Source organism: Durio zibethinus, chromosome 9 (assembly GCF_047325235.1).
Source record: "Durio zibethinus cultivar Kanyao isolate XHJ-2024 chromosome 9, ASM4732523v1, whole genome shotgun sequence".
NCBI lineage: Eukaryota > Viridiplantae > Streptophyta > Magnoliopsida > Malvales > Malvaceae > Durio > Durio zibethinus.
This window is the reverse complement of record NC_143170.1, coordinates 21,694,513-21,719,920: the sequence shown is the minus strand read 5'-3', so window position 1 is coordinate 21,719,920 and position 25,408 is coordinate 21,694,513. Positions and strand designations below refer to the sequence as shown.

Below are 25,408 nucleotides of genomic sequence, written 5' to 3'. Positions count from 1 at the left end.
AAGTTGTTAATCTATTTATCTATATTTTGAAAATTGATGTTAGTTTTAAGGTTACAATCTCGATTGTACCAAAAAAACTTAGCTTAGTGATAGTAAACAGAATTGGAGGAACCAAAATTCAAATCCCATTTAGAATTTACCCAACCTCTATGTTTCTTCTTCAAACAATACTCCCACTGCTTATAGATTATAGAACAGGGAAAGATTTAGATAAAGTTCCTTATGTGAAGTTCATGAAGTTTCCAATTAAAAATGATTAAATAAAAACTACAATAAAAAATCAAAACCAATAGATTGAAAGGTCCATTACATATATCAAATGTGCAAAATTTGAAAAAATTTTAATAAATTTTGATATATATTTTTAGATAGATATTTTTAATAAAAATGTTGACAGAATTTTTATTGTTGAATAAATACCGATCAAATTTAAATTATAAACAACATTTTTAATAATTTTTTTTATATATTATTGATCTTTACATTAAATTTTATCAATCGATCGGTTTGGATTTCTTATTAAAGTTATTATTAAGTCATTTTTAAAAAAAAAAATTTTCACAAATTTCACCTAAAGAACTTCATATAAGTTTTCTCCTATAGAACATGTCTTTCTGTTTTATTTTTAATGGCATGCATTTATGTATAATTTATATGTCCCATGCTGTCATGAATGCATCTAAAAAGATACATGTGGGTTGACTACCTCGAGTGGTCTATCGAGCATTAGATGATGCAAAACATCGTGTTGTCAAACAATTACATCAAATAAAGCAGTTCATTCTATTATTGTGAAGGCATAAAAGAAAACCAGAGAAAATATGTGATACAACCTAGTCTAAAATGGCATACTTAGACTTTAGTTTAATACATGCCTCAAGGGCATATTTAATATAATCCAGTTATAGACCTAAATTATATGGCAAGATTATGCATAGTATGCTAGACATGAATTTACATTATAAAATATCCATCACCTTTAATAATAAGTAAAATCCTAAAAATAATTAAATGGCATACATCATTCATTCATAAGACTACATGAAGCGTAATCATGGATGATATGTCACATGCTCATTATGATAATAAGAGACTTAAGATGCCTAAAGGTTTGTAGGAATTATACTTGAGAGAGGATCTGTTTGGTACAAAATCCAATATAACAATTATAAGTATGGACTTATGAGTTAGGTTGAGTGCCCTATCTTTATTTAAAGGACTATAGTTGCCCTTTTTATAGGTGATTGGATACAATTTGCATAGAGTAGTCTTACTATCATCTCATACATTAACACCAAATTGAGAGCAAACACCAAAAAAGGGTAAGTGACATCTTACTAGCCTATGTAGCTAGACTTTTTCCCATGTCTTATATAGGTTTTTCCTTTCTTATTTGTGTTGATTATTGTTAGAGGTTGAAAATTTAGACAATTGTTGGTTTGCTACAATCAAGCTTGAGGTTTTTGAAGAGTTCTTGATATAATCACAAAGCAAAGTAAGTCAAAAATTACTCTTGCCAATTTTGCACATATGTTTGTGCTAGTTCTTGTCAACATGATCCATGGCTTAAGGGATTGAAAATTATTAAGTTTCACTACATTATACTCTATACATGTATGTTTAAATCCCAACAAGTTAAGTGTTAGCCATGTAGTGGAACTCTATCATATGAGAAAGATAATCATGTGGATGAATTATCAAGAGATATTTTGAAGAAATAATCACATTTATCATCTAGATTATGTCCATGTAGGATTTATTTTGGATTTTATCTCCTAAAAGCCAATTATCAGCTGGTAATATCGTTTTTGAAGAATAAATCTCGAAAATATAAAATTAATCATAAATTTCAACCTAAAATATGGTCGGTCAATCGGCACATGCAATTGCCAATCAATATTCCATTTTCAGTCCCATTTCATTTTTTATTCAAAAGATAGCTTAAGTTATTGGGCTTGTAGGCTAGATTGATTTGGGCAGAGTTTCAAGTCCTATTAAAATTGTGAGTTCCTAAGAAAAATTAGGTAGAGTCTAAATTGTGGTTAAATAATATTTAAGTTTCAATTATATGGAATTTGGCTTTTAATTTGATGAGTAATCACAAAAGAGACAGGAATTGATAGAAAAAATGGCGAACAAAGAATCAAAATTTGGTGATAAGGTATGAAGAATCAAAATTTGGTGATAAGGTATGAGAGACTGCCAATTGGTAATTATGATTATTGATATATAGGTAGTTGAAATTTGCCTTTGTGTAAGAAAGTTTGAAATTTGAGGAGGCAAAGGTGGTTTGAGGTTTAGGCAAAGGCAAAAAGAGGTTATAGCTAACTATTAAAAAGTTAGAAGTAGAGGTTCGAAGGTTGAAAAGACCTTACAAGCAAGTAGGTTAAATTGTTTTGTGTTGATGATGTGAAACAAAAGAGTGAAGGATGTATTTATAGGCAAAACTATGGTTCAAAAGCTATGTCCGGGAGAAATTTTTTCTAGGAAGTGATTCAAGAAAGAAATCTCCAATTTTTAGAATAAAAAAGGTGTGTATCATTCAACAATGAGAAGTGCTAATTTGAACTAGTTAAAGCCTCCTATATTAAGTCGACACATGTGCTTAAACTTTACTTAGGTTCCAAACATGAAAGGTTGATTGGAAAAGGATATGTTTATCGAAAAAAATGGAACATTGCTAATGCCGATTAGCAGTCTCATTGTAGGTACTAAATTTTGTACTCAAATTAATGAACAATTGGTTAATTTTTTAAATTAACAAAATTAGGGAAAAAAAAGGTTTGCTGGCTTATCAATAGTCACTAGTCAATTGGCAGGCCCATTTCAACCTCAATAGTGGTTGAATTTAGGCTAACTCAGGACAAGATTGTAAATTGGTTTTATTTTGGTCCTAGAATGAGGTCTAAAAAATGCCATCAATCGACATGCATTCGTCGATCAGTTGTAAAAAGTTCAATTTGAATTAGGAATAACTTTAACCTTTTTGAGTAGAGAATGGACCCAGTCAATAGGTAGTTATATCAATTGATCAATTGACACATGCAAATAAAGCTAATGTGATAATTTTGCTGAATTATCTCTCAAATAAATCCTAGATATTTGTTTGATTTAATTATCTGATAATTATTTTGAATTAATTATCTGATAAAGGGATCATCTTTTATTCATTCCCAAATTGCTCCTAATCTTTATTATAAATAGCACCTTCCAATTATTCATTCCACACACCTTAAGCACTTATTTTCTCTCTATCTATGAAATTTAGTTCTAAGCCTCCCCAAGCTGTTTCCCAAAGATTTAAAAAACTTTCCTCAAAACCTCTATTTCTAGTCTCCAAAAGTCTCATTTAGTCATTTTTAGTCTTTGGAGTAGCCTTGAGCCTTGGCCAAAATCCCCAAAACCTTTTGACCCTCTATCTGATTGTTTACCAAAACCTTTAAAACCACTGTTATGACTTTTAACCAATTGGCACATCTTCTAACTGATCAACACCACCTTACTAGAACACCTAACTAGTTTCATTTTCATATATTTCTTCGGTACTAACTCCAAGCCTTGCCCTCACCGCTCTAACACATCATCCATAGCCTAGACACCTAATCAAATGCTCTTTCCTAAAAGTCCTAGTCCAACCAAAACTCTTTTCTAAAAGTCTCAATCCTATAAAAATTCTTTCCTAAGAGTTTTAATCCTTGAAAACTGTTCTAAAAAGTCCCAATTCCACCAAAGCTCTATCCGAAGTGTCCCTATCTAACTAAAATTCTTTTAAGAAGTCTTGATCCAGTTGAAACTCTATTTGACGATTTGAAGAATTCAAGTTAATGTGAAACTCTGATCAACACCAAGCTCATAGGTCTAAACCTACCACTGTTATATTGGATATTGTATCATGCAGATCTCTCAAGTATAATTCTTACAAACCCTTAGCCATCTTAAGCCACTTATTAAATTATGAACATATTGACATATTGTCCATAATCACAAATCATGTAGTCTTAGGAATGTATGATGATATGCCATGTAATTGAAATTAAATTTTATTTTTTTGTTTAAGGTAATGAATTTTTACCATGTAAATACATGTACAATACACCATGCATTATCTTATCATTTAAATTGGGTAAAACAATAGGTTGTATTAAATATACCCTTAATACATGTTTTTATATAAACTATCATCTAACTATGCCATCTAGACTAGGATGCATTTTATACTTTTATGGTTACGCTTCCTTGCTTTATAATAATATGGTATGAACTGTTATATTTTAAATATTATTGACTGATAACATGGTTTTTGCATAATTAATGGTTATAAATTACTCAAGGTTGTCAGCCGATATATATCATTTTAGATGCATGCGTGATAGCACGTGGCATATAAATTGTTCATATGCATTGGTTGTTACCAAAAATAAAAAGGAAAGACATGCTTTTTAATCCGTAAGCAAGTCAGAGTGTTGGTCTGAAATGAATAAGTAAAGATTGGGTTTATCTTAGACAAGGTTTAGTGCTTGATTCTTTTAATATCCTATTTACTATTTTGGAATTAAATTTTTGGTAAAGATAGACTATGACCTTGAAATGGACATCGATTCCAAGGATATAAATAAATTCATTGGTGACTTCTAATTCAATTTTGAATCTCAACACTAAAACGAGTGCTAGAAATAAAATCTGCATCGTTCACAACTATTCTAATTTTTGCTTAATTTTATTTATTTTTAAAATCAAATTTATTTTTTCAATTTTAATATGTAAAATTTGATGCTTATGCATGTAACCTCCCACATCCTTTCTCTTCTCATCTAATTTTAGGAAATTACAAGTATGTGATAATTTATATTTTTGTTTGTAATTTGGAATTAAGGTTCAATTTGTAACCATACTATTATTAAATAGTGAGTTTGACCACAATTGCATTTTAGTTTTATTAACTTTTGCCTTTACAAATTTAATATTTTTAATTTTAGACATAAAATTAACGAAACTGAAATATTTTTTAAAAAAGTTTTTTTAATTCAAGTGATAAATTTTCATAAATTTTGTTATTTTATAAAATAAAAATGAAAACAATTGAAAATTAAGGATAGTTGTAAAATTTCAACAAAATCGAAGTATAGTGACAAAATTCAACGTGGACTCATAACAATCAATGAAACTTTGGTTTAGTGGCAATAAAAAAATCCTAGAATCTTGAGATTTTTTATTCAAATTTCATTATTTATGGGTTTGATTGTCTAATTATGTTATAATTTATTAACTGATTATGATATAATAGTTTGAATATTCAATTGATTATATAGATATAATATTTAATTATGATTGTAAGAATTAAAAAAAAATAAAACACTGATAAATTTTAATCTATAATTCTCATATTTATCTTATCTTATGTATTCAAATTTATTAAAGATACATGCACATTTAATTGATACGTGCGAGTATCATTTGCGCGTATCTTAGAGTTACCACTTAGGACCATATTCCGAGGATTAGATTATACTGGGACGATATTCTTCTCATTTGCAGGCTCTAGAGCTAGGACCTCTGAGTGATTTGATGGAGAAGGAAGTTTCTCTCCCCTTTCTTGTTGCTTTAGGTTCTCATAAAGAGAAGAATTCCTAGTCTCAGGAAGCCATAGACTTAGAATTCTGCTTAGGATGGAAAAAGCCCCAAATACAAGGAAGGAAAGAGATGGGCTCACGCGACCGAGAACGACCAATAAAGGAGATAAAGAAGCCCCTAACATCAAGGCTTGGCGCAATAGCGACACTGCAAAGTTTCTCACGTTAGTGGGGAAAAGCTCAACGCAGTAAATATACATGACATCAAACGCGATAGAAGCAGCCATGAAACCAATTGCTTCAATTATCAACTGAGGCCAGCTCCTACAGGATCTATCAGTCTTTGCTTTGCCTCCTCTGGTGGAGAAAATGATGCAAAAACCACACGAAACGCCAGCTAAAACTGCAGACATTGAGAAAAGGAGACGTCGGTTTATGAAACTCAATAGTATGCTACCAATAAAAACAGCAGGAATCTCCATCAGGGCATTAAGCACAACTGTGAAGTAGAGATTAAAGTTGAGGTTTTCGACATTTAGCTGGATTCCATAATAAACAAATCCAACTCCAAAACCAGCCACCATAATCGTAATCATCCTCTGAGCAGCCCATCTTACAGTCCATAGATTTTCGTTTTTGTTAGTCGTTGCATCTCTTTCACCTTCTTCACTGCCTGTTTTGGCTTGTGATGGGATTATGAGCTGTAGGTTGTCAGCTAGTTTCTTCCCATTGAGTCCTGCAAACTTTTGTAATGCATCGAATGCTTCTTTTCTTTTCCCTCGAAGAAGGAGCCAGCGGGTTGATTCTGATATAAACGGGACTAATAAAAGAGTATAGAGACGAGGAGGAAGGGATATGATCTTGTAAAAATTCCTCCAATGGGTTCTGGTAGGTTGGGCAATGAAAGGGAGAGATAGAAAACCCGCCGTGAAGACAAAGAAGCCACATTGGCCAACTTGGCCACGCCATTTGCGCTAACAGCTTCTGTTGAGAGAACAAGACAGCATATCCCAATCCCAGAACGGGCAAAACCGTTTGCAAATCGGAGAAACGCATATATCCAAACATTTGGAGAAAGGGAGGTGATGAAAGTGGTTGTAGAGGTTAAGATGCATGCCAGCAACAATGTTTTCTTTCTACCCAACCATGCGTCGGCAAGGCGACCATAGAAAGCACATCCTATGCATGGAAGTGGGCAAAGATCATTAGTTTCTCACTCATTATTGACTTTTGGTTTGAAATATATGTACATGTTTCCAAGCGTTAAAAAAAGAAATAGATCAACATATATATTCAATTTTACTTGTCGCGCCTAAAAAAGAAGAATAATAACAGAGTAATAAGTCATACATGATATAACACAACTAACAAAAACTTGAAGAGAGAGACAGAGATCGGTTAAGGGGAATTGAGATCGAAAGATGAAAGTAAATATTTTTAGCGAGTTTAAGATAACATAGATTTTAGAAAACAATGCCATAAAAGTGTAGAAAAGATGTTAAAAAGAAAAGAAAGTATTATTTTACATTGTATGTTCTCTACACAATGCTTCTTTAAATCGGTGAATATTTGTATGAGATTGCATTTAGTATTTTACTTAAAACTAATATTGTTTCAAAATTGCTTCAACAAAATTGAGGGTTATTTTATTTTATTTTGTAAGAGTGAAATATTCACCAAATTTATTTTATGAATATAGATAATTATATAGATAGTAACTTCAAGTAAATTTGGTAATTTTAAACAGAATATGAAAAATGACACGAGAGCGATATGATTTAAAATTTTATATAATATCATATATAAATTTGATAAAAATAAAAAAATATATATTTTGTATTTGATATGTCAACACAAATTATGATAAGATAATTTTTATATTTTATATGTATTTAACATGTAATAAACTAATATAAATACATAAATTATTAAATCTAATTCAGTTCTCATCACAAAGCTTATTAACTTCTTGTTTTACAATTCAATTTAAAAAGAAAACGAACGAAAAGGAGACCGACTCTTCCCCAACTGCGACTAGTCCCATACAAACCAGTAGGAACAGATTCATTTTAGACTACAGAGTGAATATGAATGAAGCCATCGGAAAGAATGGAGAAACTAAAACTATAAAAAGGAGGGAAGAGATATTGAATAAAAATTTACCAAAAATCGAACCCATAAAGAAGAGGGAAGCAGGAACAGCAGCAAGAAACCTGCGGTCGCATATAAGACCCCACTCAGCAATAGTGGAGGTCGTATTTCCTCCAATCCACTCCCAAGTGCCCGCTTCCAATCCACAGACAGAACCGAATTGCCCTTGGTTGCCGGTACTAGTCTTGCTTATGCACAACGACGAGGATATTGATGCACTAGTACTATTATAATATTTAGATTTAGGATCAAGGGTTTTGCATCTCCAAGCAGCTAGTTGGGCATCAGTAAAGATGGTGGTTACGGTATTCTGCGAATCAAAGATCCATGCCAATGACACCAAGAGCACATGCAGCAGCTGGGAGAACCAAAAGGATACCACATACCCTTCTACCACCTCATCCACAGTGACCTCTAACTTGGCTTCTCCTGGATTGTTTCCTTTGTCATGCACAAGCTCCTGCGCTTCTTCTTTTTCTTCTTTTTCCATGCCCCTAGCGCCTAGCGGATTTTATGTTTGATGGTTTTGTTGAAGACCGTGGTCCATTCCAATGTGTTTCTTGCCAGACCTCGATGCCCCTAATCTATTAACAAGGATTTTTTTTTTTTTTTAAATTTGGGTTGTTTTAGGTGGAAACCAAAAAGACAAGAAACAGGAAATGAATGATGATATCATGATCATGAGTGGAGGGATATATCATTACATATCGGGAACGAACATTCATGAAGAAAGTTTCCGGGGCAGGGATCCATTAATTTGAAAATGTGCCGCGTGTTTGCATTGATAGAATGCTGAAATAAAATTCTTAAATTCAATAATTGAGTTAAAATTCTGACTCACACAAGTATCAAAAGAAAAAAATGTGATGAATTGAAAAAATGGAAAACCTTAATTATTAGTCACCAATTTGATCGGCTGATATATATTTCACACACTCTGCATAGTTCCAGTAGGGCCGCAGACGTGTGGTGGTGGTGGTGGTGGTGGTGGTGGTGGTGGTGGTGGTGATAGGTGTTCAACAATCATAAGTTGTATATTTACACAGTCTGCACCACTAAATTGCTTGCTGATTCAGCTAAAGGATGTTCATGTGTTGTTTATATATTTTCTTCCATTAAAGAATACATTAACAAAAAACCAGTGGCCAAGCAAGTTTTAAGAAGACAAACCCCAGCCTCCCCCCCTCCCCCTTGTTGTAGGGTTCTGCCCCCTTAAAAAACCAAAAAATAAAAGTCAATATGTATTTTATAAATCAATCAATCTCACATTTCTTTTTAATTGTAAAAGGGTGTCTTTTATTTTTTACTAAAAAAGTTCATTCATACTAAATTAGAGGAAACTAAAATAATGAATCCCAAAATTTTCATGGATAAATGATATACATGATCTTTAATTAGAAGTATTGATGAATTGTAATATATTTTTCATCATAAACTTAATTCTCAAAAGACTTGCCTAATTACCAGTGTAGACATACTCTTTGATGTCTAATAGGATTTAGGTATTTTATTTTATTTAGTTTAAGTTTATTTATTAATTTATGGTTTTTTTTTTAAAAAAAAAGAGTTTGTCTCATATTGAATTGGTTTGGGGAACAATGGATTTTAATTGAGGTGATTGAATTTAAAGTTCAATTTGAAAAGGAATATATATGGGATGAGAAAGATATTTGGATTAAAAAATTCGAGGTTGAGTTCAGATAGGAGAAGTAATCAAGAAAACCTTATTCTATTGAAGTTAGGATTAAAGACCTATTTAAAGATCCATAATTAATGCAAAGGACATAACAATTAAAGAAAATAAGCAAGAGAGCAAAAAAAGTATTTGTGAGTATTAGGCAAAAAATTTATTTTTGGGAAATATGTTTTGGTAATGTTGCCTATTAACCCGTTCCCGTTGCTACAAGTCGAGCCACCTATCAAGTCAAGCCGAGTAGCAAGCCACTTCTTTTTGTCTCTACAGCCAAGCTAAGCCTCGTCTTTATTGAGTCAAGTTGATTCCTTTTGTATTTGTTTAAAATTTTTTATTTTATGTATTTAAATTAATTTTTTTGATATAAATTTTATATTAAAAATATTTTTAATCTTATTAAATTATTAGAAGATTTAAATCTCAAATTGAACTTTACCAAACTATTTGAGGGTTTTATTATCTCTTTTAGAAATAAAATAAAATTTTAAATAAAATCAATCCTATCAACCTATTGAAAATTTTAAATCTCAAATTAAATCTTACCAAAATATTGAAAGATTTAATGATGTTTTAAATAAATTCATAAATAAGTTTTGCATATCAATCTTACTAAACTATTGGAGAATTTAAATCTTATAATCAAATATTATCGAACTATTGAAAGGTTTAATTATATTTTTTAATCTTATAAAACTATTAAAGGATTTAAATCTTAAAATAAAATTTTACCAAACTATTGAAAAATTTTATTGATTTTAAAGCAATAAATTATTTGATAAATTTTAAAAGGCCAAATGCTCAATTTAGAATTAAACATTTGGGTGATTGTTCAATTAGGACTAAACTTTTCAATTTATACAAATAAGGATTAAACGCTATTGACTTATAATAACGTAAGGTCTTTTTCAACAGAAACTTTGCTGTGAAATATACACACAGTAATAACACGTAAAAAGAATAAAAGCCAACTAATGTAGCACTTTAACGCTGATTTAGATTTAGCACAACTTATCTACTGTTACATGGCATACAGTTTTTTTCTCCTAATTCTTCTTATAAAACGAGAAAAATGGATGATTTTTAGTTAAGGAAAAATTGCAAAGCTTTAATCTTTGGAACAAAAAAAAAAATGAACCCAAAAAAAAGGCTCGTTTGTTTACCTTTTTCTTGATCTTGGTGCTTGGTGCCTAAAATTACAGGTTTGCTGAAAGAAGGATAGTAGCAAGCCTTGGAACTTCATGTTGTTGAACAACTTGTTGTAGCTACTATTGTCGGTGTAATGGATTAATTTGCTACTATGATTGTGGTTATTCTTATATATGGTGTTGTTGTTATTGGTTTCCATACTGGCAAAAAAAACCAAAATAAAATGGAAGGTGGGAGTCAATGGGGAGCTAATCCTAATGCTACTACTTGTGATGGTGGGTTGTTCATGCTGCTATAATAACCTTTGATGTTGATGTTGTTCACTACTAGAGCCTTTAAGAATAGAACTTGAAAAGCTAAGATCTATAAGCTAATTACTATTGATGTTGGTGGGGTCAACATATGGCAAAAAAGGTTTATAAAAATCTCTCAAAGAACCATTTTTCCTATGCTATGAAAGATTAGGACATGAAAAAGGTTCATTTTCTACCTTAAATGTCAAAGAAGCCAAGCAAGCCAACGGGTCTTCACGTCAACTACTACATTCTCATTTGTGAAATCATTGCTTGGGAGATTAGTACTTGCTGTATCGATGATGGTATTGGCTACAAATGTATAACTCCTCACCATTACATAAAGATCCCAATCCTTAGCTATTTTCAGCAACCCAAAATCAACATAGAAATTTTTAAACACCTAACTTTTGAATTTGGGGCCTTTATTGGGTGTTTTCTTGATTTTTAGGTTTAATGTAGATGGGACGAGTATTTCATGCAAGATCTATGAAAGTTTAGGACAAGCTTAATCATTGTCTTGTTCGGCCATGTTAGAAAAAGAATAGCCAAATCCCATTTGTATTTGGTTTCTTAATTTTACTTGGATTAAAGAATCCTAATTAAACTAGAACTCCTACATATGTGTGGTTATCTTATTTACAAAAGGACTCCTATATGCAGTTAAAAAATTGAAGACTTATACTTGAAGAAGGACTTTTCATTATATTTGGCCAAACGAGATTTCATAAGACAAGAACTTTTTGATCACTTTTCAAAGAGTTACTGTGGAAGAAAGACTCTTGCAAGATCTCTCTTAAAAATTTGAATTCAATGCAACTATATGGTCTTGATAAACCATGTTTAGCCAAATCACCCTTGATGAATGCAAGATCAAGCATGCAAGAATACATGAACATCTAAGATCAATCCCAAGATGCCCATTCAACTAAGGCTTTCTAAAGTGCAAGATTCCCATGTTCGACCAATTCCTTTTAAGATCAAGATAGACTTATCTCTTAGAGTTTAAATAGGAAAAGAACTTTGTAATCTAAATATTATTTTATAGCCAAACCCTTATCTATAAATAGGGAACCTCTATTTGTATCAAAGTATCTAACATCTCATCCTACTCCATTATTCTATTCTCTAGTTCTTAGTTTCAGTTCTATTAGTTTCTTTTATAGTTTTTTTGTAGTTTGGCTAAGGTGATAGATTAGCCATAACTAAAGTGTTTTCTAAATTCTTTTCTTAATTCAAAGAGTTATTTTATTTTCAAGATCCAATATTTTCAAGCTTTCATACATTCTTTTTGGCTTTCAAATATTTTTATGTTCTTATAGTTTTAGCAATCATTTTTTTTACCATTCTAAAGTTTTGATTTACATTTAAGAAAGCTTTACAATCTTTCTTTTGAAGTATTCAATTACTTGCAAATCTTGTTCAAATCTTTCTTTTATGCAATGTGAAACTTTCAACGAATAATCTTTCTTTCTTCAAATCTTTCCAAAAGCATTCTTTTACTTTTGATCTAGTTTTATTCAGCCACAATATAATACTGTCCAAGTGATAGTTGGATAAGTTGAGTTTAGCCCAATACAAGATTTGGTTTTTATATTTTGGTTCCTTTTATTGTTTTCTTTGTAAATGCAATTAACCTTTTCATTAGTTTGGATATAGGGCTTGTGATAGTTTATCACCTTTGGTACTTGATTCCACCCAATAATTCAATCATATAATCCTTATGGGACCATACTCTACTCACTCATTACTATTACTTGATTATGATATGTGCACTTGTAAGCATTTCAAAAGGTAGCAATCAAGTTTTTGACACCATTGCTAAGGATTATATTGGTGTTCAAATAATATCAATAAAGATTTCTACTCCTTTGTAATCTAAACACTTTTCTTTTATTTGTTTAAACTATTTTGATCTTTTCTTTGCTTGTATGCATAGATTTAAAAGTGTTGACCTAGCTTCGCTTGACAAAGAAATCGAAAGAACCTTTAGGTGTTTACAAAGAAAGCAAACAACACCACCAGCACCAATTCAAATGGCAAATACAAACAATGAAGGTCATAGAACATTAAGGGACTATACTATTCCTAATGTTGATGGATTCCAACCATCTATAAGAGGGCTGGCAATTAAAGCAAACAATTTTGAGATAAAACCTTTGATTATTCAAATGGTCTAAACTTTAGAATAGTTTGGAGGGTTACCAAGCAATGACCCAAATCTATATTTATCTAACTTTTTAGAAATGTGCGATATGTTCAAATATAATGGTGTTTCTGACAATGCAATCAGACTAAGACTTTTTCTTTTTTCTCTTAAGGACAAGGCAAAGAGTTAGCTATATTTTTTACCATCTTGTTCAATAACAACATGGGATGACTTAGTGTAAAAGTTCCTCACAAAAATTTTTCCACTTGCCAAGATAGCTAAGATGAGGAACAAAATCATAACATTCATACAATTTGATGGTGAGAATCTATATGATGCATGGGAGAGATTTAAAGAATTATTGGGAAAGTATCCACATCATGGTCTCCTATAGTGGTTGCAAATATAAATCTTTTATAATGGATTGACACCATCCATGAAAACTACACTTGATCCAATTCCTAAAGGAGCCATAATAAGTAAAACTGATGAAGAAGTATATGAGTTGATAAAAGAGATGGCAACAAACAACTATCAATGGGGTATAGAAAGAAAGGTACATAAAAATCTGCTTGTATTTATGAGCTTGACATTTTCACATTTATCACCACATAGTTAACTAACATGAAAAAAAAAAAAAAGATTCTTTAGGAACCCTAGCCCAAACTGCCCATGTTCATGCTATCCAAAGCTTTTTTGTTACATGTGAAAATTGTGAAGGACCACAAGCCACTGTAAATGCCCATTTAGGATAGAAATGGTCCAATATGCCCAACAATCCAAGCCTGCCTATAACCCATATAATAACATATATAACCGAGGCTGGACGAACCACTCAAAACTTTTCTTAGAATCAAAATCAACCCAAACATCAAACCATCCACCAAAATTCAAATTTTTGCCCATTACCATACAACCCACCCAAGAAAACAAAACATGCTTTGAAGAGATGTTGACCCAACTGATGCAATTCAACAATGCCACAATGTAAAGCCAAGTTGCATCAATTAAAAACCTTGAAACCTGAATAGGTTAGCTAGCTCATGCCATAGCCAATCAACCCCTAGGAACCTTGCCTAGTAATACTAAATCAAACCCAATAAACAAGGTAAAGAAGCATGCAATGCTGTGTACTCTATGGTAAGGAAGGTATATATTATTATGATGATGGTGATGATTTTGTGGATGAGCCAATGGTGATGAATTTAGCAAGCTTTGTGAAGCAACCTGAGGTGGATTACATTGAGAACTCAATAATAAAATATAAGGAATTATTGAAATTTGGTGGAAACATTTCAACTAGTTTTGATCATATGGCTCTAGAATCTCCTAAAAGTGTTATGCCGAATGAAAAGATGAATGAAAATTATAAGATAAAGGAAGAGCCTAAATAGTACATTCAAGAGAAGGATCCTGAAGAATACATAAAGGAGAATTCGGCAAGCGAGGATGAAGTACTTATTCAAGTTGGAAGAGCATTGCTTGAAAGCATACAACTTGTTGAAAATGAAATACAAGAAAAAGATCGAGAAGTAAAAAGAGTAAGAATGACCCGAAGGATGTCAACTCAAAGGGAGACATTCGAAGTAGCACAATTTGCACCGAAGTTGAAATGGAAAGAGCTACTTAGGGAGATAAAGATAGTTACATTTGCCAAGAAAGAAAGATGATGTAGGAAGTTTATTTATACATTTTTCCATTGGTAGTATATATTTTGGAAAAGCTCTTTGTGATCTAAAGTCAAGTATCAATCTAATGCCTATGAATATTTTTACGCAGTTAGGTGTTGGTATATTAAAACCATTAAATTTAACCATCAAATTTGCTGACAAGTTCATAAAAAAATCCTAAGGAGTGTTAGAGAATGTTCTTATAAAAGTGGCTAGGTACACTTTTCCTGTTAATTTTTTTATATTACATATGGACGATAGTGAAGGCCCCATTTTGTTTGGTAGACCATTCCTCATCACCACTAGAGTCTTGATTGATGTATGCAACCATGAGGTCACTTTATGATTTAAAATTCAAGGACAAAAGGATTTCCTTCATAACTAGATAAGGTATCCTTATAGATGATGAAGATGTACAAGCCCTATGGTTAAAGAAAAATAAAAAGTCAGTGAGCATAATCGAATCCACCAACCCATGACTCATAATCAAAAACCCACTTAGCTAGCCCTAATTCTTGCAAACCCAAGGTCAATCCTCCAAGTCCTAAATCGAATGTCCCTATAGCAAACCCGATTCCATCTTATGTGATACCTACTAGGAGAGTTAGTAAACCTTCTAAAGCTAATTTTGTTTATGTAATACCTCAAAAGAGTAAGTAACAAAGGAAACTCTCTTCTAAAAGAATGAGGTAATTTTAGATCTTTTGGATATAGTCAAGCTTGACCAAAACTAACACTATTTAGGAAAACTTGTTGCTACCTATTAAGAGTACCACAAGTATACGGGTCGCACAAGTAATAAGATTGAAAGTATTCTAGATTATTGTCTCCTCAAGGATTGGGAGTTCTAGACCTAGGGGTAAGTACCAAATTTGACCGTTTGGATATATCTGATTCGAAAAAAAAAAATTTTAGTGAACTAATTAGCCTAAATTAATCTAAATAAAATTACCAAATATATTAAACATAAATTGCTACAAATTATGAAGAGAGTAAAATACCCAAAGATTAAACTTAGTGAAAATAAAACATTCTAAAAATACAAAGTTTCTAAAAATAGAAAGTTTAAACAATTTCATAAAAGTTAACAAGGCATGAAAAATAATTTAAACGCACTTAAATACGACATTAAACATGAAAGCATAATAATGTAAATGCAAAAAATTAGACTTGCAAGTGAACTAACTAGAATTCCTACATGACCTATGTGACTAATTACCACCTAAACATGCATTAAATGTAAATGAAAATAAAAACTGTTTTACAAGGTTAATCTACACCTACAATGAAACCAAAAACCTATAGGAACCTTATACAAAAACCAAACACTTAAGGAAATAAAAATTTATGCAAACTGAAATACTAGAATGCATGGAAACTAAGACTTATGAACTAAGATCTAGGAAAGTGCAACCCTACCTAAGGAATTTGTAAAAACTGTTTTACTAGCTTAAAATAGACATGAAAACAAGCCAAAAAGGTATAGGAAAGCTTTGCCTAAAACTGAGCAGAAATGCTTCAGAAAAAATACACAAGATGTAGTATGAAATCTAACCTATGTTACTGTCCTAATGAACTAAATGCAACCAAAACTTAACCTAGCTACATGCCACGTGAAAACCATGAACATAGCATCAAAATAGACAAAAAAAAATTAACAAAAAATATGAAGGACACTTAGACCAAAAACAGAACACAAAGTGAGAAAAACTACATGAAAAAATGCATGAAGAATGAGAGGAAAAATGAATAAAGAAACAAACCTACGTCTAAGGCATTTAATCAACCATGCAAGAAACACTTAAACATGATTTAATAACATAATAGAAGCATGAAAACAATATGTAAACAACAACAAAAATTAAAAGGCAGAATAGAAAGACTGGGTGGAAAAATTAAAGGGCAAGAAATATAAAGTGCATGTAAATAAACACACCAAGATCAAGCCTATGGAGCCCTATGATGTTTCCATCAAGTTAGCACCCAAAGCCATCCTTTCTAAGCTTCAAAGAGCTCAAATATCATGCAAAACTTGCTGGTAAAATAAAGGAAATTAAATCTGGAAACTGGAAATGAGAACTTGCTTAAACAAAATAAAAGAGAGCTTTGGAATGTGTTTGCAACTTGAAGGAAACTTAAACAAGCTAAAAGCTAACTAAAAACAACAATTAAAAGAGCTTGAAAATGAACTAAAAAGGAAAGAAAATGAAGTCTTATGGGAGGGGCTGGTCGGCCAGCAATGTTGCTGCCACCAGACCCCAAAGACGTCCTAAACTAAACAAGGGAAAAAAATGAAAAGGATAAAAAAAAAAAAATCCCTCAGGTTGGCCATTAGCTCCAATTTATAGCCAATATTGAGGTCTCCTTAAGATGATCAATGGTTTAAATTAATCAATCTCAACCTTCCAAAAAGCCAGATCAAACGAGGAATATGCTGTACTGCTGTGGAATGTCCCAGGCTGCACCAGTTTCTGACTTGACATTTCCAGCTCAGCTCATTTCCATGTGATGCTTGCTTGGCTGGTCCAATGAGTTGTCTTGAGTGCTCCACATGTGAGGTGTGTTGGCAACCACCTAAGCCCTACAAAGGTCAAGTTTTTACAGCTCTTAAAACCCTCAATCGGTGACCACCCCAGTTATGGCAACATTGAAAATCAATGCTCTTTCAAGATTACAAGCATGTTATCCTTCTTTTTTCCATACCTGCGCATGTTCCCCACTTAATTGTGCATGTTCACCTCTGATTTCTACAGCCAAAAAGTCTTTCAAAAACACCCCAAAGTCAGAAGACACAGCTGTGAGGAAATCTAGCATAATTGGAAAATAATTAGCATTGACAATTTGGTTCTCTCTTTTCATGGGGTCAATGGTCTTAAATGTGGAAATTCTTGTTCCATATTGTCATTCAATGCGAAAGTAAGAGAATTTAAAGCCAGCTCTTAAAATTCAACTAAAAAATTCCTCCAAAAAGGTGACTTTTGGCAGCACATGTTTTTCCATGCAGCTCACTCATGCACCAAGAAATTGCTCTCGGCTTGGACATTCTAAGAACATGGCTTTGCATTGGCTTGTGGTTTTGGCAGCTTCTCCACCTTTTCCAGGTTTTTTCAAGGTCTGGAGTTTCATCCTTTTCCTTTCCATGCAGCTCATGCACAGCCAGCTAGCTCAAGCACAACCAAAATGTGAAACTTTTGAAGCCAAGTAAAATGCACACTACCCAGCCCTATAAAACCGTGATTGCTTTTGGTGTTTGATCCAGTTTTTGCTTCCAATTTCAGCCTATAAAATGAGCATTTAAATGTTATCCGATGTGGCTTAATTTTAGCTTCAGGTCAGCTCATTTAACAGCTTCAAGTCTCGCAATAATCAAACCTATAAACGGCCCACAAGTGACGCCACTGCTGCCTTTTTTAGCTTGAATTTCCAGCTGGCTTTGGCACCATGTTTGCTTCCAAATTTAACTAATCAAATCAGCCACTTAAACTTGAAATTAAGATTTCAAATGCAGCTCCAACTTAGCTCAAAACTAGCCTTGAACTCAAGTCAAGTATCATTGCAAATAGCCTTGAAAATCAGTCTTCAATTCCATCCAATGTTGACGCCACTTGATGCTTTGTTTTCTTCAAGTGTTTGGCTAGCACCTTGCATCCTATTTGGCCTCCACATTTAGTTCTTTAAATCAGCCACTTCACCTTGAATTTTCTCTTCGATTGTATTTTTAATTTAATTTCCTCAATCTTTCATTTTACCTACATTTAGTACAATTAACACATTTAGATAGAAAATGGATTAATTCAAGCAAATATCAAGTATAGAAGTGTTATAATTTTACATAAAACCCTATGATAATTCTATAAACAATAAAATTATCAAGAGGCAACCCAAGTTTTACATTTTCAAGTTTACATTCATAGTTAAATTTTATATTTATTTGGTGAATGGAAAAGGACTTCGTAATTCAAATCTTCCCCCATAGCTGCACCCCCAATCTATAAATAGAGAGGCTCTCTTTTATATCAAAGCATCTAACATCTCATCCCACTCAATTATTCTTTTCTCTAGTTCTTAGTTTAAGTTCTATTAGTTTCTTTTATAGTTTCTTTGTAGTTTGGCTAAGGTGATAGATTAGCCATAATGAAAGTATTATCTAAATTTTTTTCCTAATTCAAAGCGTTCTTTTATTTTCAAGATCAATTCTTTTCAAGCTTTCATACATTCTTTTTAGTTTACAAGTATTTTTATGTTCTTATAGTTTTGGCAATCATTCTTTTCTGTTCTAAAGTTTCAGCTTACATTCAAGAAAGAAAGCTTTACAATCTTTCTTTTTAAGTATTCGGTTACGTGCAAATCTTGTTCAATTCTTTCTTTTATGCAATCTACAACTTTTGGCCAACAAACTTTCTTTCTTCAAATCTTTCCAAAAGCATATTCTTTTACTCTAGGTCTAGTTCTATTCAGCCATAATCTAAAACTTTTCAAGTGACAGTTGGATGAGTTTAGGCCAATACAAGATTTTGTTTTTATATTTTGGTTTATTTTATTGTTTTTCTTTATTCAAACACAATCAACCTTTTCATTAGTTAGATATAAGGCTTGTGATAGTTCATCACCTTTGGTGAAATCCCAACAATTCAATTATATAATCCTAATGGGATGATACTTTACTCACTCACTACTATTACTTGATTATGATATGTGCACTTGTAGGCATTACAAAAAGTAGCAATCAAAGGGCCATGGTAACTCTCTTTCATGATATGATGCACAAAGAAATAGAAGTGCATTTTGATCACATGGTAGCTAAATCTTGTAAAAGAGAGGACCATGTTGTCAATCTTAAGAAGCTATTTGATAGATTAAAAATGTTTTAACTCTAGTTGAATCTTGCCAAGTGTACATTTGGTGTCACATTTAGAAATTTGCTAGGCTTTATGGTAAATGAAAGGGGAATTTGAGGTAGATCTAAATAAGATACGTGGTACTCATAATTTATCTCCACCAATTACACCTAAAGAAATACGAGGATTCCTAGGGAGACTAAATTATATATCCTATTTCGTCTCTCAACTCACTTTCAAGTATGATTCTATTGTCATGCTTCTTTGCAAAAACAATCCAAGTGAATCGAATGGGAAATGTCAAGAAGCTTTTTTTAAGGTGAAAGAATACTTGTCAAATTCACTTATGTTGCCACCTATTCCAAGAAAGCCATTAATTATGTACTTAATTGTGCATGAAAATTCAATGGGATGCATACTAAGGCAACAAGATAAAAATTACAAGAAAGAAAAGGTCATTTATTATCTGAGTAAGAAGTTCACTAATTATGAATCCAAGTACTTGCCACTAGAAAAAATGTGTTACACATTAGCTTGGTCAACTTAAAGGCTCAAGCAATACATTTTATATCATACTACTTGGCTCATAGCAAAGTTGGATCCTATCAAGTATATTTTGGAAAAGCCATCAGTATTTGGGATAATTGCAAGATGGCAAGTGATGCTTTCAAAATATGACATTGTATATTGATTGCCTATTTTCACAATGTTTGTAAGTGCATGATAAGTGTTAGAGTATCATCCCATAAGAATTATAGAATTGATTGTTAGGTCGATTTAAGTACCAAAGATGATATACTAAACTTTTATATCTAAACTAAGAAAACTTAGGTTGATTTGCAAAACAAAAAATAAAATATTAAAAGCAATTATGTAGGCCTAGATATTACTTAACCAACTGTCACTTGGTAAGTAATATGATTGTGGTCGAAACTAAATTTATAGATAACAAGAATTGAAATTTAGAAACGATAAGATTAAGAAAGGCAAAATAGAATGAAAGCATAAAAGGAATAATAAGGCAAAACACATGCAAACTGAAATTTGAAAAGAAAGAAAGAAAATAGTAATGGCCAAAACTTGTATTGAAAGTAGAAATGCTTAAAACAACTTGTAAACTAAAGAATGGGAAATAGGGATTGCCAAAACTTAAAACAATAAAAAATGTGCAAACTAAAAGTAGAAAAGAAATAAAGCTTTTTAGAAAAGAATGCTTGTATTGAAGAATTTAAACAATTTATTAGCTAATCTATCACCTGAACCAATTACAAAGAAAACTAAAAGACTAAAGACTAAAAGAGAAGTAAAAAAGAAAGAAAAAGAATGTGAGGAATGAAATGGGTTGCTTAAGATGTGAACTAGCCTCCTTATTTATAGATGGAGGGTCGGCTAGAGGGGGATAGGGATTACAAGATCTATTCCTATTCAAATTCTAGAGGATAAAGCTTATCTTCATCTTTAATGAAGCATGGTCGAATGGGACTCTTGGTTTGTAAGTGTCTTGGTTGAATAGGGGTCATTGGAATTTATCATGGTCATTCATCATGGAGTGCATCATGATAGGTTTGGCTTAGGCTTGGGATCTAAGACAAGATATTTGATTTCCTTTAATTATCTTTGAGATTTATCTTGCTAGAGTTCTTCCATCACAAGTTTTCAAATGGGTTATCAAAAGGTCATGGTTAAATTCAAACATTTTTGGTCGAATGCTTCAGTATCATTGTCGCTTAAACTTCTTCAAGTGTGCTTGCAATCCTTTTAAAAGTCAATTTAGTCAAAGGTATGTGTCCCAATGCAAGAGGAATTCTTCAAATGTACATCACATCTTCTTGGAAGTGATCTAGCCGAATGGATGCAAAGTCCTTATGCATGTAAAATTCATCTCTTGGCCAAATGGAAAGCCAATAGGTTTGGCTAATCATCCTTATTGCATGGCTAACTACTATCTTGCATTCTTGCATACATGGATTGCTTATGAATCATGTTCCATGGTCTTAAACCTTAAAAAAAATTAACAGTAACAAATTTGACCAAAATATAAAATTTTACACCCATTTTAAGTTGTAAAATCACTATAAATTTAGGTGCTATCACACCCTACACTTAAGACTTTGCTTGTCCTCAAGCACAATTCTTAAATCAACAAAACTAAACATCATTATATATACTCATAAAGTTAAAATTTCATAAACGTTCATTCTTTTACTATCACATAATACAAAGTTAACTATAACTATAGATTCATAAGAAATTCCTTAAAAAAGTAAGCTCTAAACATCTTATAATCACCATGCATATGTAATTACTCCATCTTTAATTCATACATATAACTCAAGTAAAAAGAATGTAAAACATTTCATCACATTTCAACTAAAAGATAGAATAAACTTCATATGTTCACTTTCTCTTTTCCTTTTCACTAATGTTAGACTTACATACTTGACTCAAGATCAAAAGGTCTTTAAGGATTATAATGTAAAGCTTGGGTCAAGGTAGAAAAAAAGGAAATTTAGGCTCAATAACCCTTAGCTTACTTCTTGAAATTCTTGGACTAAAGATTGAACATTTGAGAATTTTTTGACTTTGAGGCATTATTTTATTTTTAGTATTTGTTTCTTTTTTTTTTACATAGCCATTTTCGGCTTTATTTAGGCTTTTTGCCTTCCTTTTTCCTTTTTTTTTTTTGCCTTTTTTTCTTTTTTTACATTATTTGCACCTCTCTTCCTCCTAAATAAACAATGTTTAAAAACAAGTAAGCACAATGGGCTAGGTAAAAAAAAAAGGGATAATAATAAAAAAAAGCTTGGGGTTATTATTATGGCCGAAATAAACAAAGAAAAAACAATATATAAAGCTCAAAATAAAAAGTACTAGGGATGCATCATTAATGGTGGGCTAAAAAAAGGCTCAAACGATCCAAAGAAATGCCTAAATCATTTTCTTAAGTCAAATATAGTCTAAAATTTTACCTCAAGGGTTGAATAGGTGAATTCTAGAGTAATATATATATCTTCAAATTTCTACACAACTTAACATCTCACAAAACTCTTTACAAGAATTATTGCATTTCATAGAAAAAAAATAAAGACATATGCATAAAAACTACATCCAAAGAAAAGCATACTTATGAATTTATTTCATTGCTTCATAACATTCAAAACTATCCTTATATCATACTCAAGTCAATCTTGAAAAGCTCATGCTAAATTAACTAAGCTTGCATAATAAAGAAGTTAGCATGTTAATTTGGTTTGAATATGAAGTAACAAGGGTAAAAATTTTTAAAATCAGTCAAGTTCAAAAAGTTTTCTTTTCCCCCACATTTACATTAAACACTACTTCAAAACAAATCTAATTAAGCCTTTAGGGAAAAAAAATACTCCCTTAAAATTTTGCTTGAAGGCTGAATCATCTTTGTGTTCTTCATAAGGCATCTCCTTGCATCACCTTACAAAAAACACTAAAACACAAAAACATATCAAAGCATACATGTCCTAAGAATAAAAACAAAGAAAATGATGCAAAAACCATTAAAGTACAACTTGGGTTGTCTTTCAAACAGTGCTAGTTTTGTTCAAGCTTGACCATCCTTATATCTAAAAAAAAAATCTCATCCTTTCAGGAGAGAGTTTTTCTTATTGCCTTCTCTTTTGTGGTATGGCATAAATGGAACTAGATCTAATAGGTGTGTTAACTCTATTTGCAGGGATAACATAAACTGAATTGGGACTTAACTTAGGAGTTTTAGTTTTGGGCTTACCATGGCTAAGGTATAAAGATCTTACTAGGTGGATTGACAATAATAGGTTAAGAGGTTTATAACTCAAATTTAGCTCCCTAAGGATTTCCTTTTCCTTATCTTTGGTTACTGAGTGTACATAATCTTCATATCTAAGAATACCATATCTTTTAGTTACAAACTGTATCTTTTTATCCTTTAATCTTAGAGTAAGGTCACAATTGTACACATCAATTAAAGCTTTAAAGGTTAATAGGAAGGGTCCGCCTAATAGCAAAAGAGCTTTATTATCCTTCATATCTAGAACTATGAAATCCATAAAAAAAAAAGTATACTTACTAACTTTCACCAAAACATTCTCTAGCATTCTTTATGGTTTCTTAGTAGATTTATTAGCAAATTTGAGGGTACAAATTAAAGGCTTTAGCTTTCTACATCCTAGCTGCATAAGAACATTTAAAAGCATTAAATTGATACTAGACCTTAAATCATAAAAAGTTTCATAAAATTTTAGATGACCAATTGTATAAGAGATAGTGAAACACCTTAAATCTTTTACTTTTTGAGAAGGAGTTGTTGAGGTTCAAGACAACAATCTTTAACAAAATTGGCATTATCCAACTTTCTAAGTAGCATCTATGGAATAGGCTTTATTGGTAGTGCTACTTTAAATTCTTATCTTTGAGTAGTCATTCTTGGGGTCAATTTTAGCCTTTTGGTTTCATGAATCTCTTTTTGCTCCTCCCAAGTTGATGTTCTCTAAAAATGTTTTTTCCACTTGCATGAGCATCTTTCTTTCTTCAGTTGATCCTTCAATGAATTCTTTAGGATCCTCTTTACATTTTTCAAGATCTTCTTCCAGTTCAAACTCATCTCCTATCTTTTCATAGGGTTTCATACTTTCAGTATTTTAAGTGCCATATGACCAAAATTTTTAAAATTTCTCTTCCATACCTTACTAACTCAACATCCTCAATTAGATCATTTCTCCACACAAAGTTCACCTTAGGCTGCTTAATAAAGCTAGGGAGATTTACCACCATATGCTCATCCATAATGTCTTTATTATCCTTATCTATACCATCTTCCCCAAAAGAATATGTATCATTGCATGCTTTATTGCCCTATCTTTTAAGGACTTAGTATTGTTGGGCAAGGTTTTTACAAGTCGATTGGCTATGGCTTGAGCAAGTTGATCAATTTGGTTTTCAAGATTTCTTATTGATACAACTTAACTTTAGATGTTTGCATTGTTGCTTACATTAGCTGGGTCAACATTTCCTCAAAACTTGGTTTCTTTTTATGAGGTGGGTTATAGGTTTGTAGGTTAAGATGGAAGTTGTTTCGATCAATGGATTGGTGGTTGGGTTGATTCTAAGAAATGTTAGGGTGGTTTCATCAACTCGATTTATATGTATTACTATAAGGGTTATAGATGGGCTTATATTATTGGGCATGTTGAATTGTTTCTACCTTAAATTGGCACTTTTCACTAAAGTGTGGTCCATCACATATATCATAAGAAACAAAAGGATTTTGAATTGCATGGACAGGCTTGGTTTGGGATGGGGCTCTTAAAGCTTCAATCTTTTTGCTTAAGGTTGCTAATTAAGAATTTATGGAAGTAAAAGTGTTTAACTCATAAACACCAATAGATTTCATAAGGACCTTTCTTTCCATACCCTACTGATAATTGTTGGCAACCATCTACTCAACATCTACTCAATCAATTAATAATCCTCCTTAGTAGTTTTGCTCATAACGGCTCATCCAGTAGCTAAATCCAAAGTGGTTCTATCGATAGAAGGAGGCCATTATAGAAAATTTAAATTTGCAACCATTGGGGAAGACTATGGTGCGGACACTTTCTCAATAACTTTTTAAATCTTTTCCCATGCATCATAAAGGTTTTCTCCATCCACTTGCATAAAAGTAGTGATTTCACTCCTTAACTTGGCAGTCTTGGCAAATGGAAAAAACTTCATAAGAAACTTTTGCACCAAGTTCTCCCAAGTTATAATGGAGCCAAATAGTTGTGAAGATAGCCAATTTTTCACCCTATCTTTAAGAGAAAAAAGAAAAAGTGAGATAGATAGTAGTGAAGACAGCCAACTTTTCACCTTATCTTTAAGAGAAAAAAGAAAAAGTTTTAGTCATAT

General features: G+C 31.9%; 1 protein-coding gene and 2 non-coding genes across 3 annotated transcripts; 1 reads left to right on the top strand and 2 right to left on the bottom strand.

The window, feature by feature from the left end:
* Positions 1-5,336: 5,336 nt before the first annotated feature.
* OCT1 (organic cation/carnitine transporter1) lies at positions 5,337-8,238 on the bottom strand. The gene is given in 3 exon segments (XM_022899471.2): positions 5,337-6,546; positions 6,549-6,749; positions 7,734-8,238. Coding segments are annotated over 3 exon segments (1,722 nt in total). The 5' UTR covers positions 8,212-8,238; the 3' UTR covers positions 5,337-5,503.
* Positions 8,239-13,282: 5,044 nt separating this feature from the next.
* On the bottom strand, positions 13,283-13,389 carry LOC149516865 (small nucleolar RNA R71). Its single transcript, XR_016345452.1, has one exon. It is a non-coding gene; the product is annotated as a small nucleolar RNA R71 (small nucleolar RNA).
* An 11,707-nt stretch (positions 13,390-25,096) lies between these two features.
* LOC149516864 (small nucleolar RNA R71) lies at positions 25,097-25,204 on the top strand. The gene has a single exon (XR_016345454.1). It is a non-coding gene; the product is annotated as a small nucleolar RNA R71 (small nucleolar RNA).
* Positions 25,205-25,408: the final 204 nt, after the last annotated feature.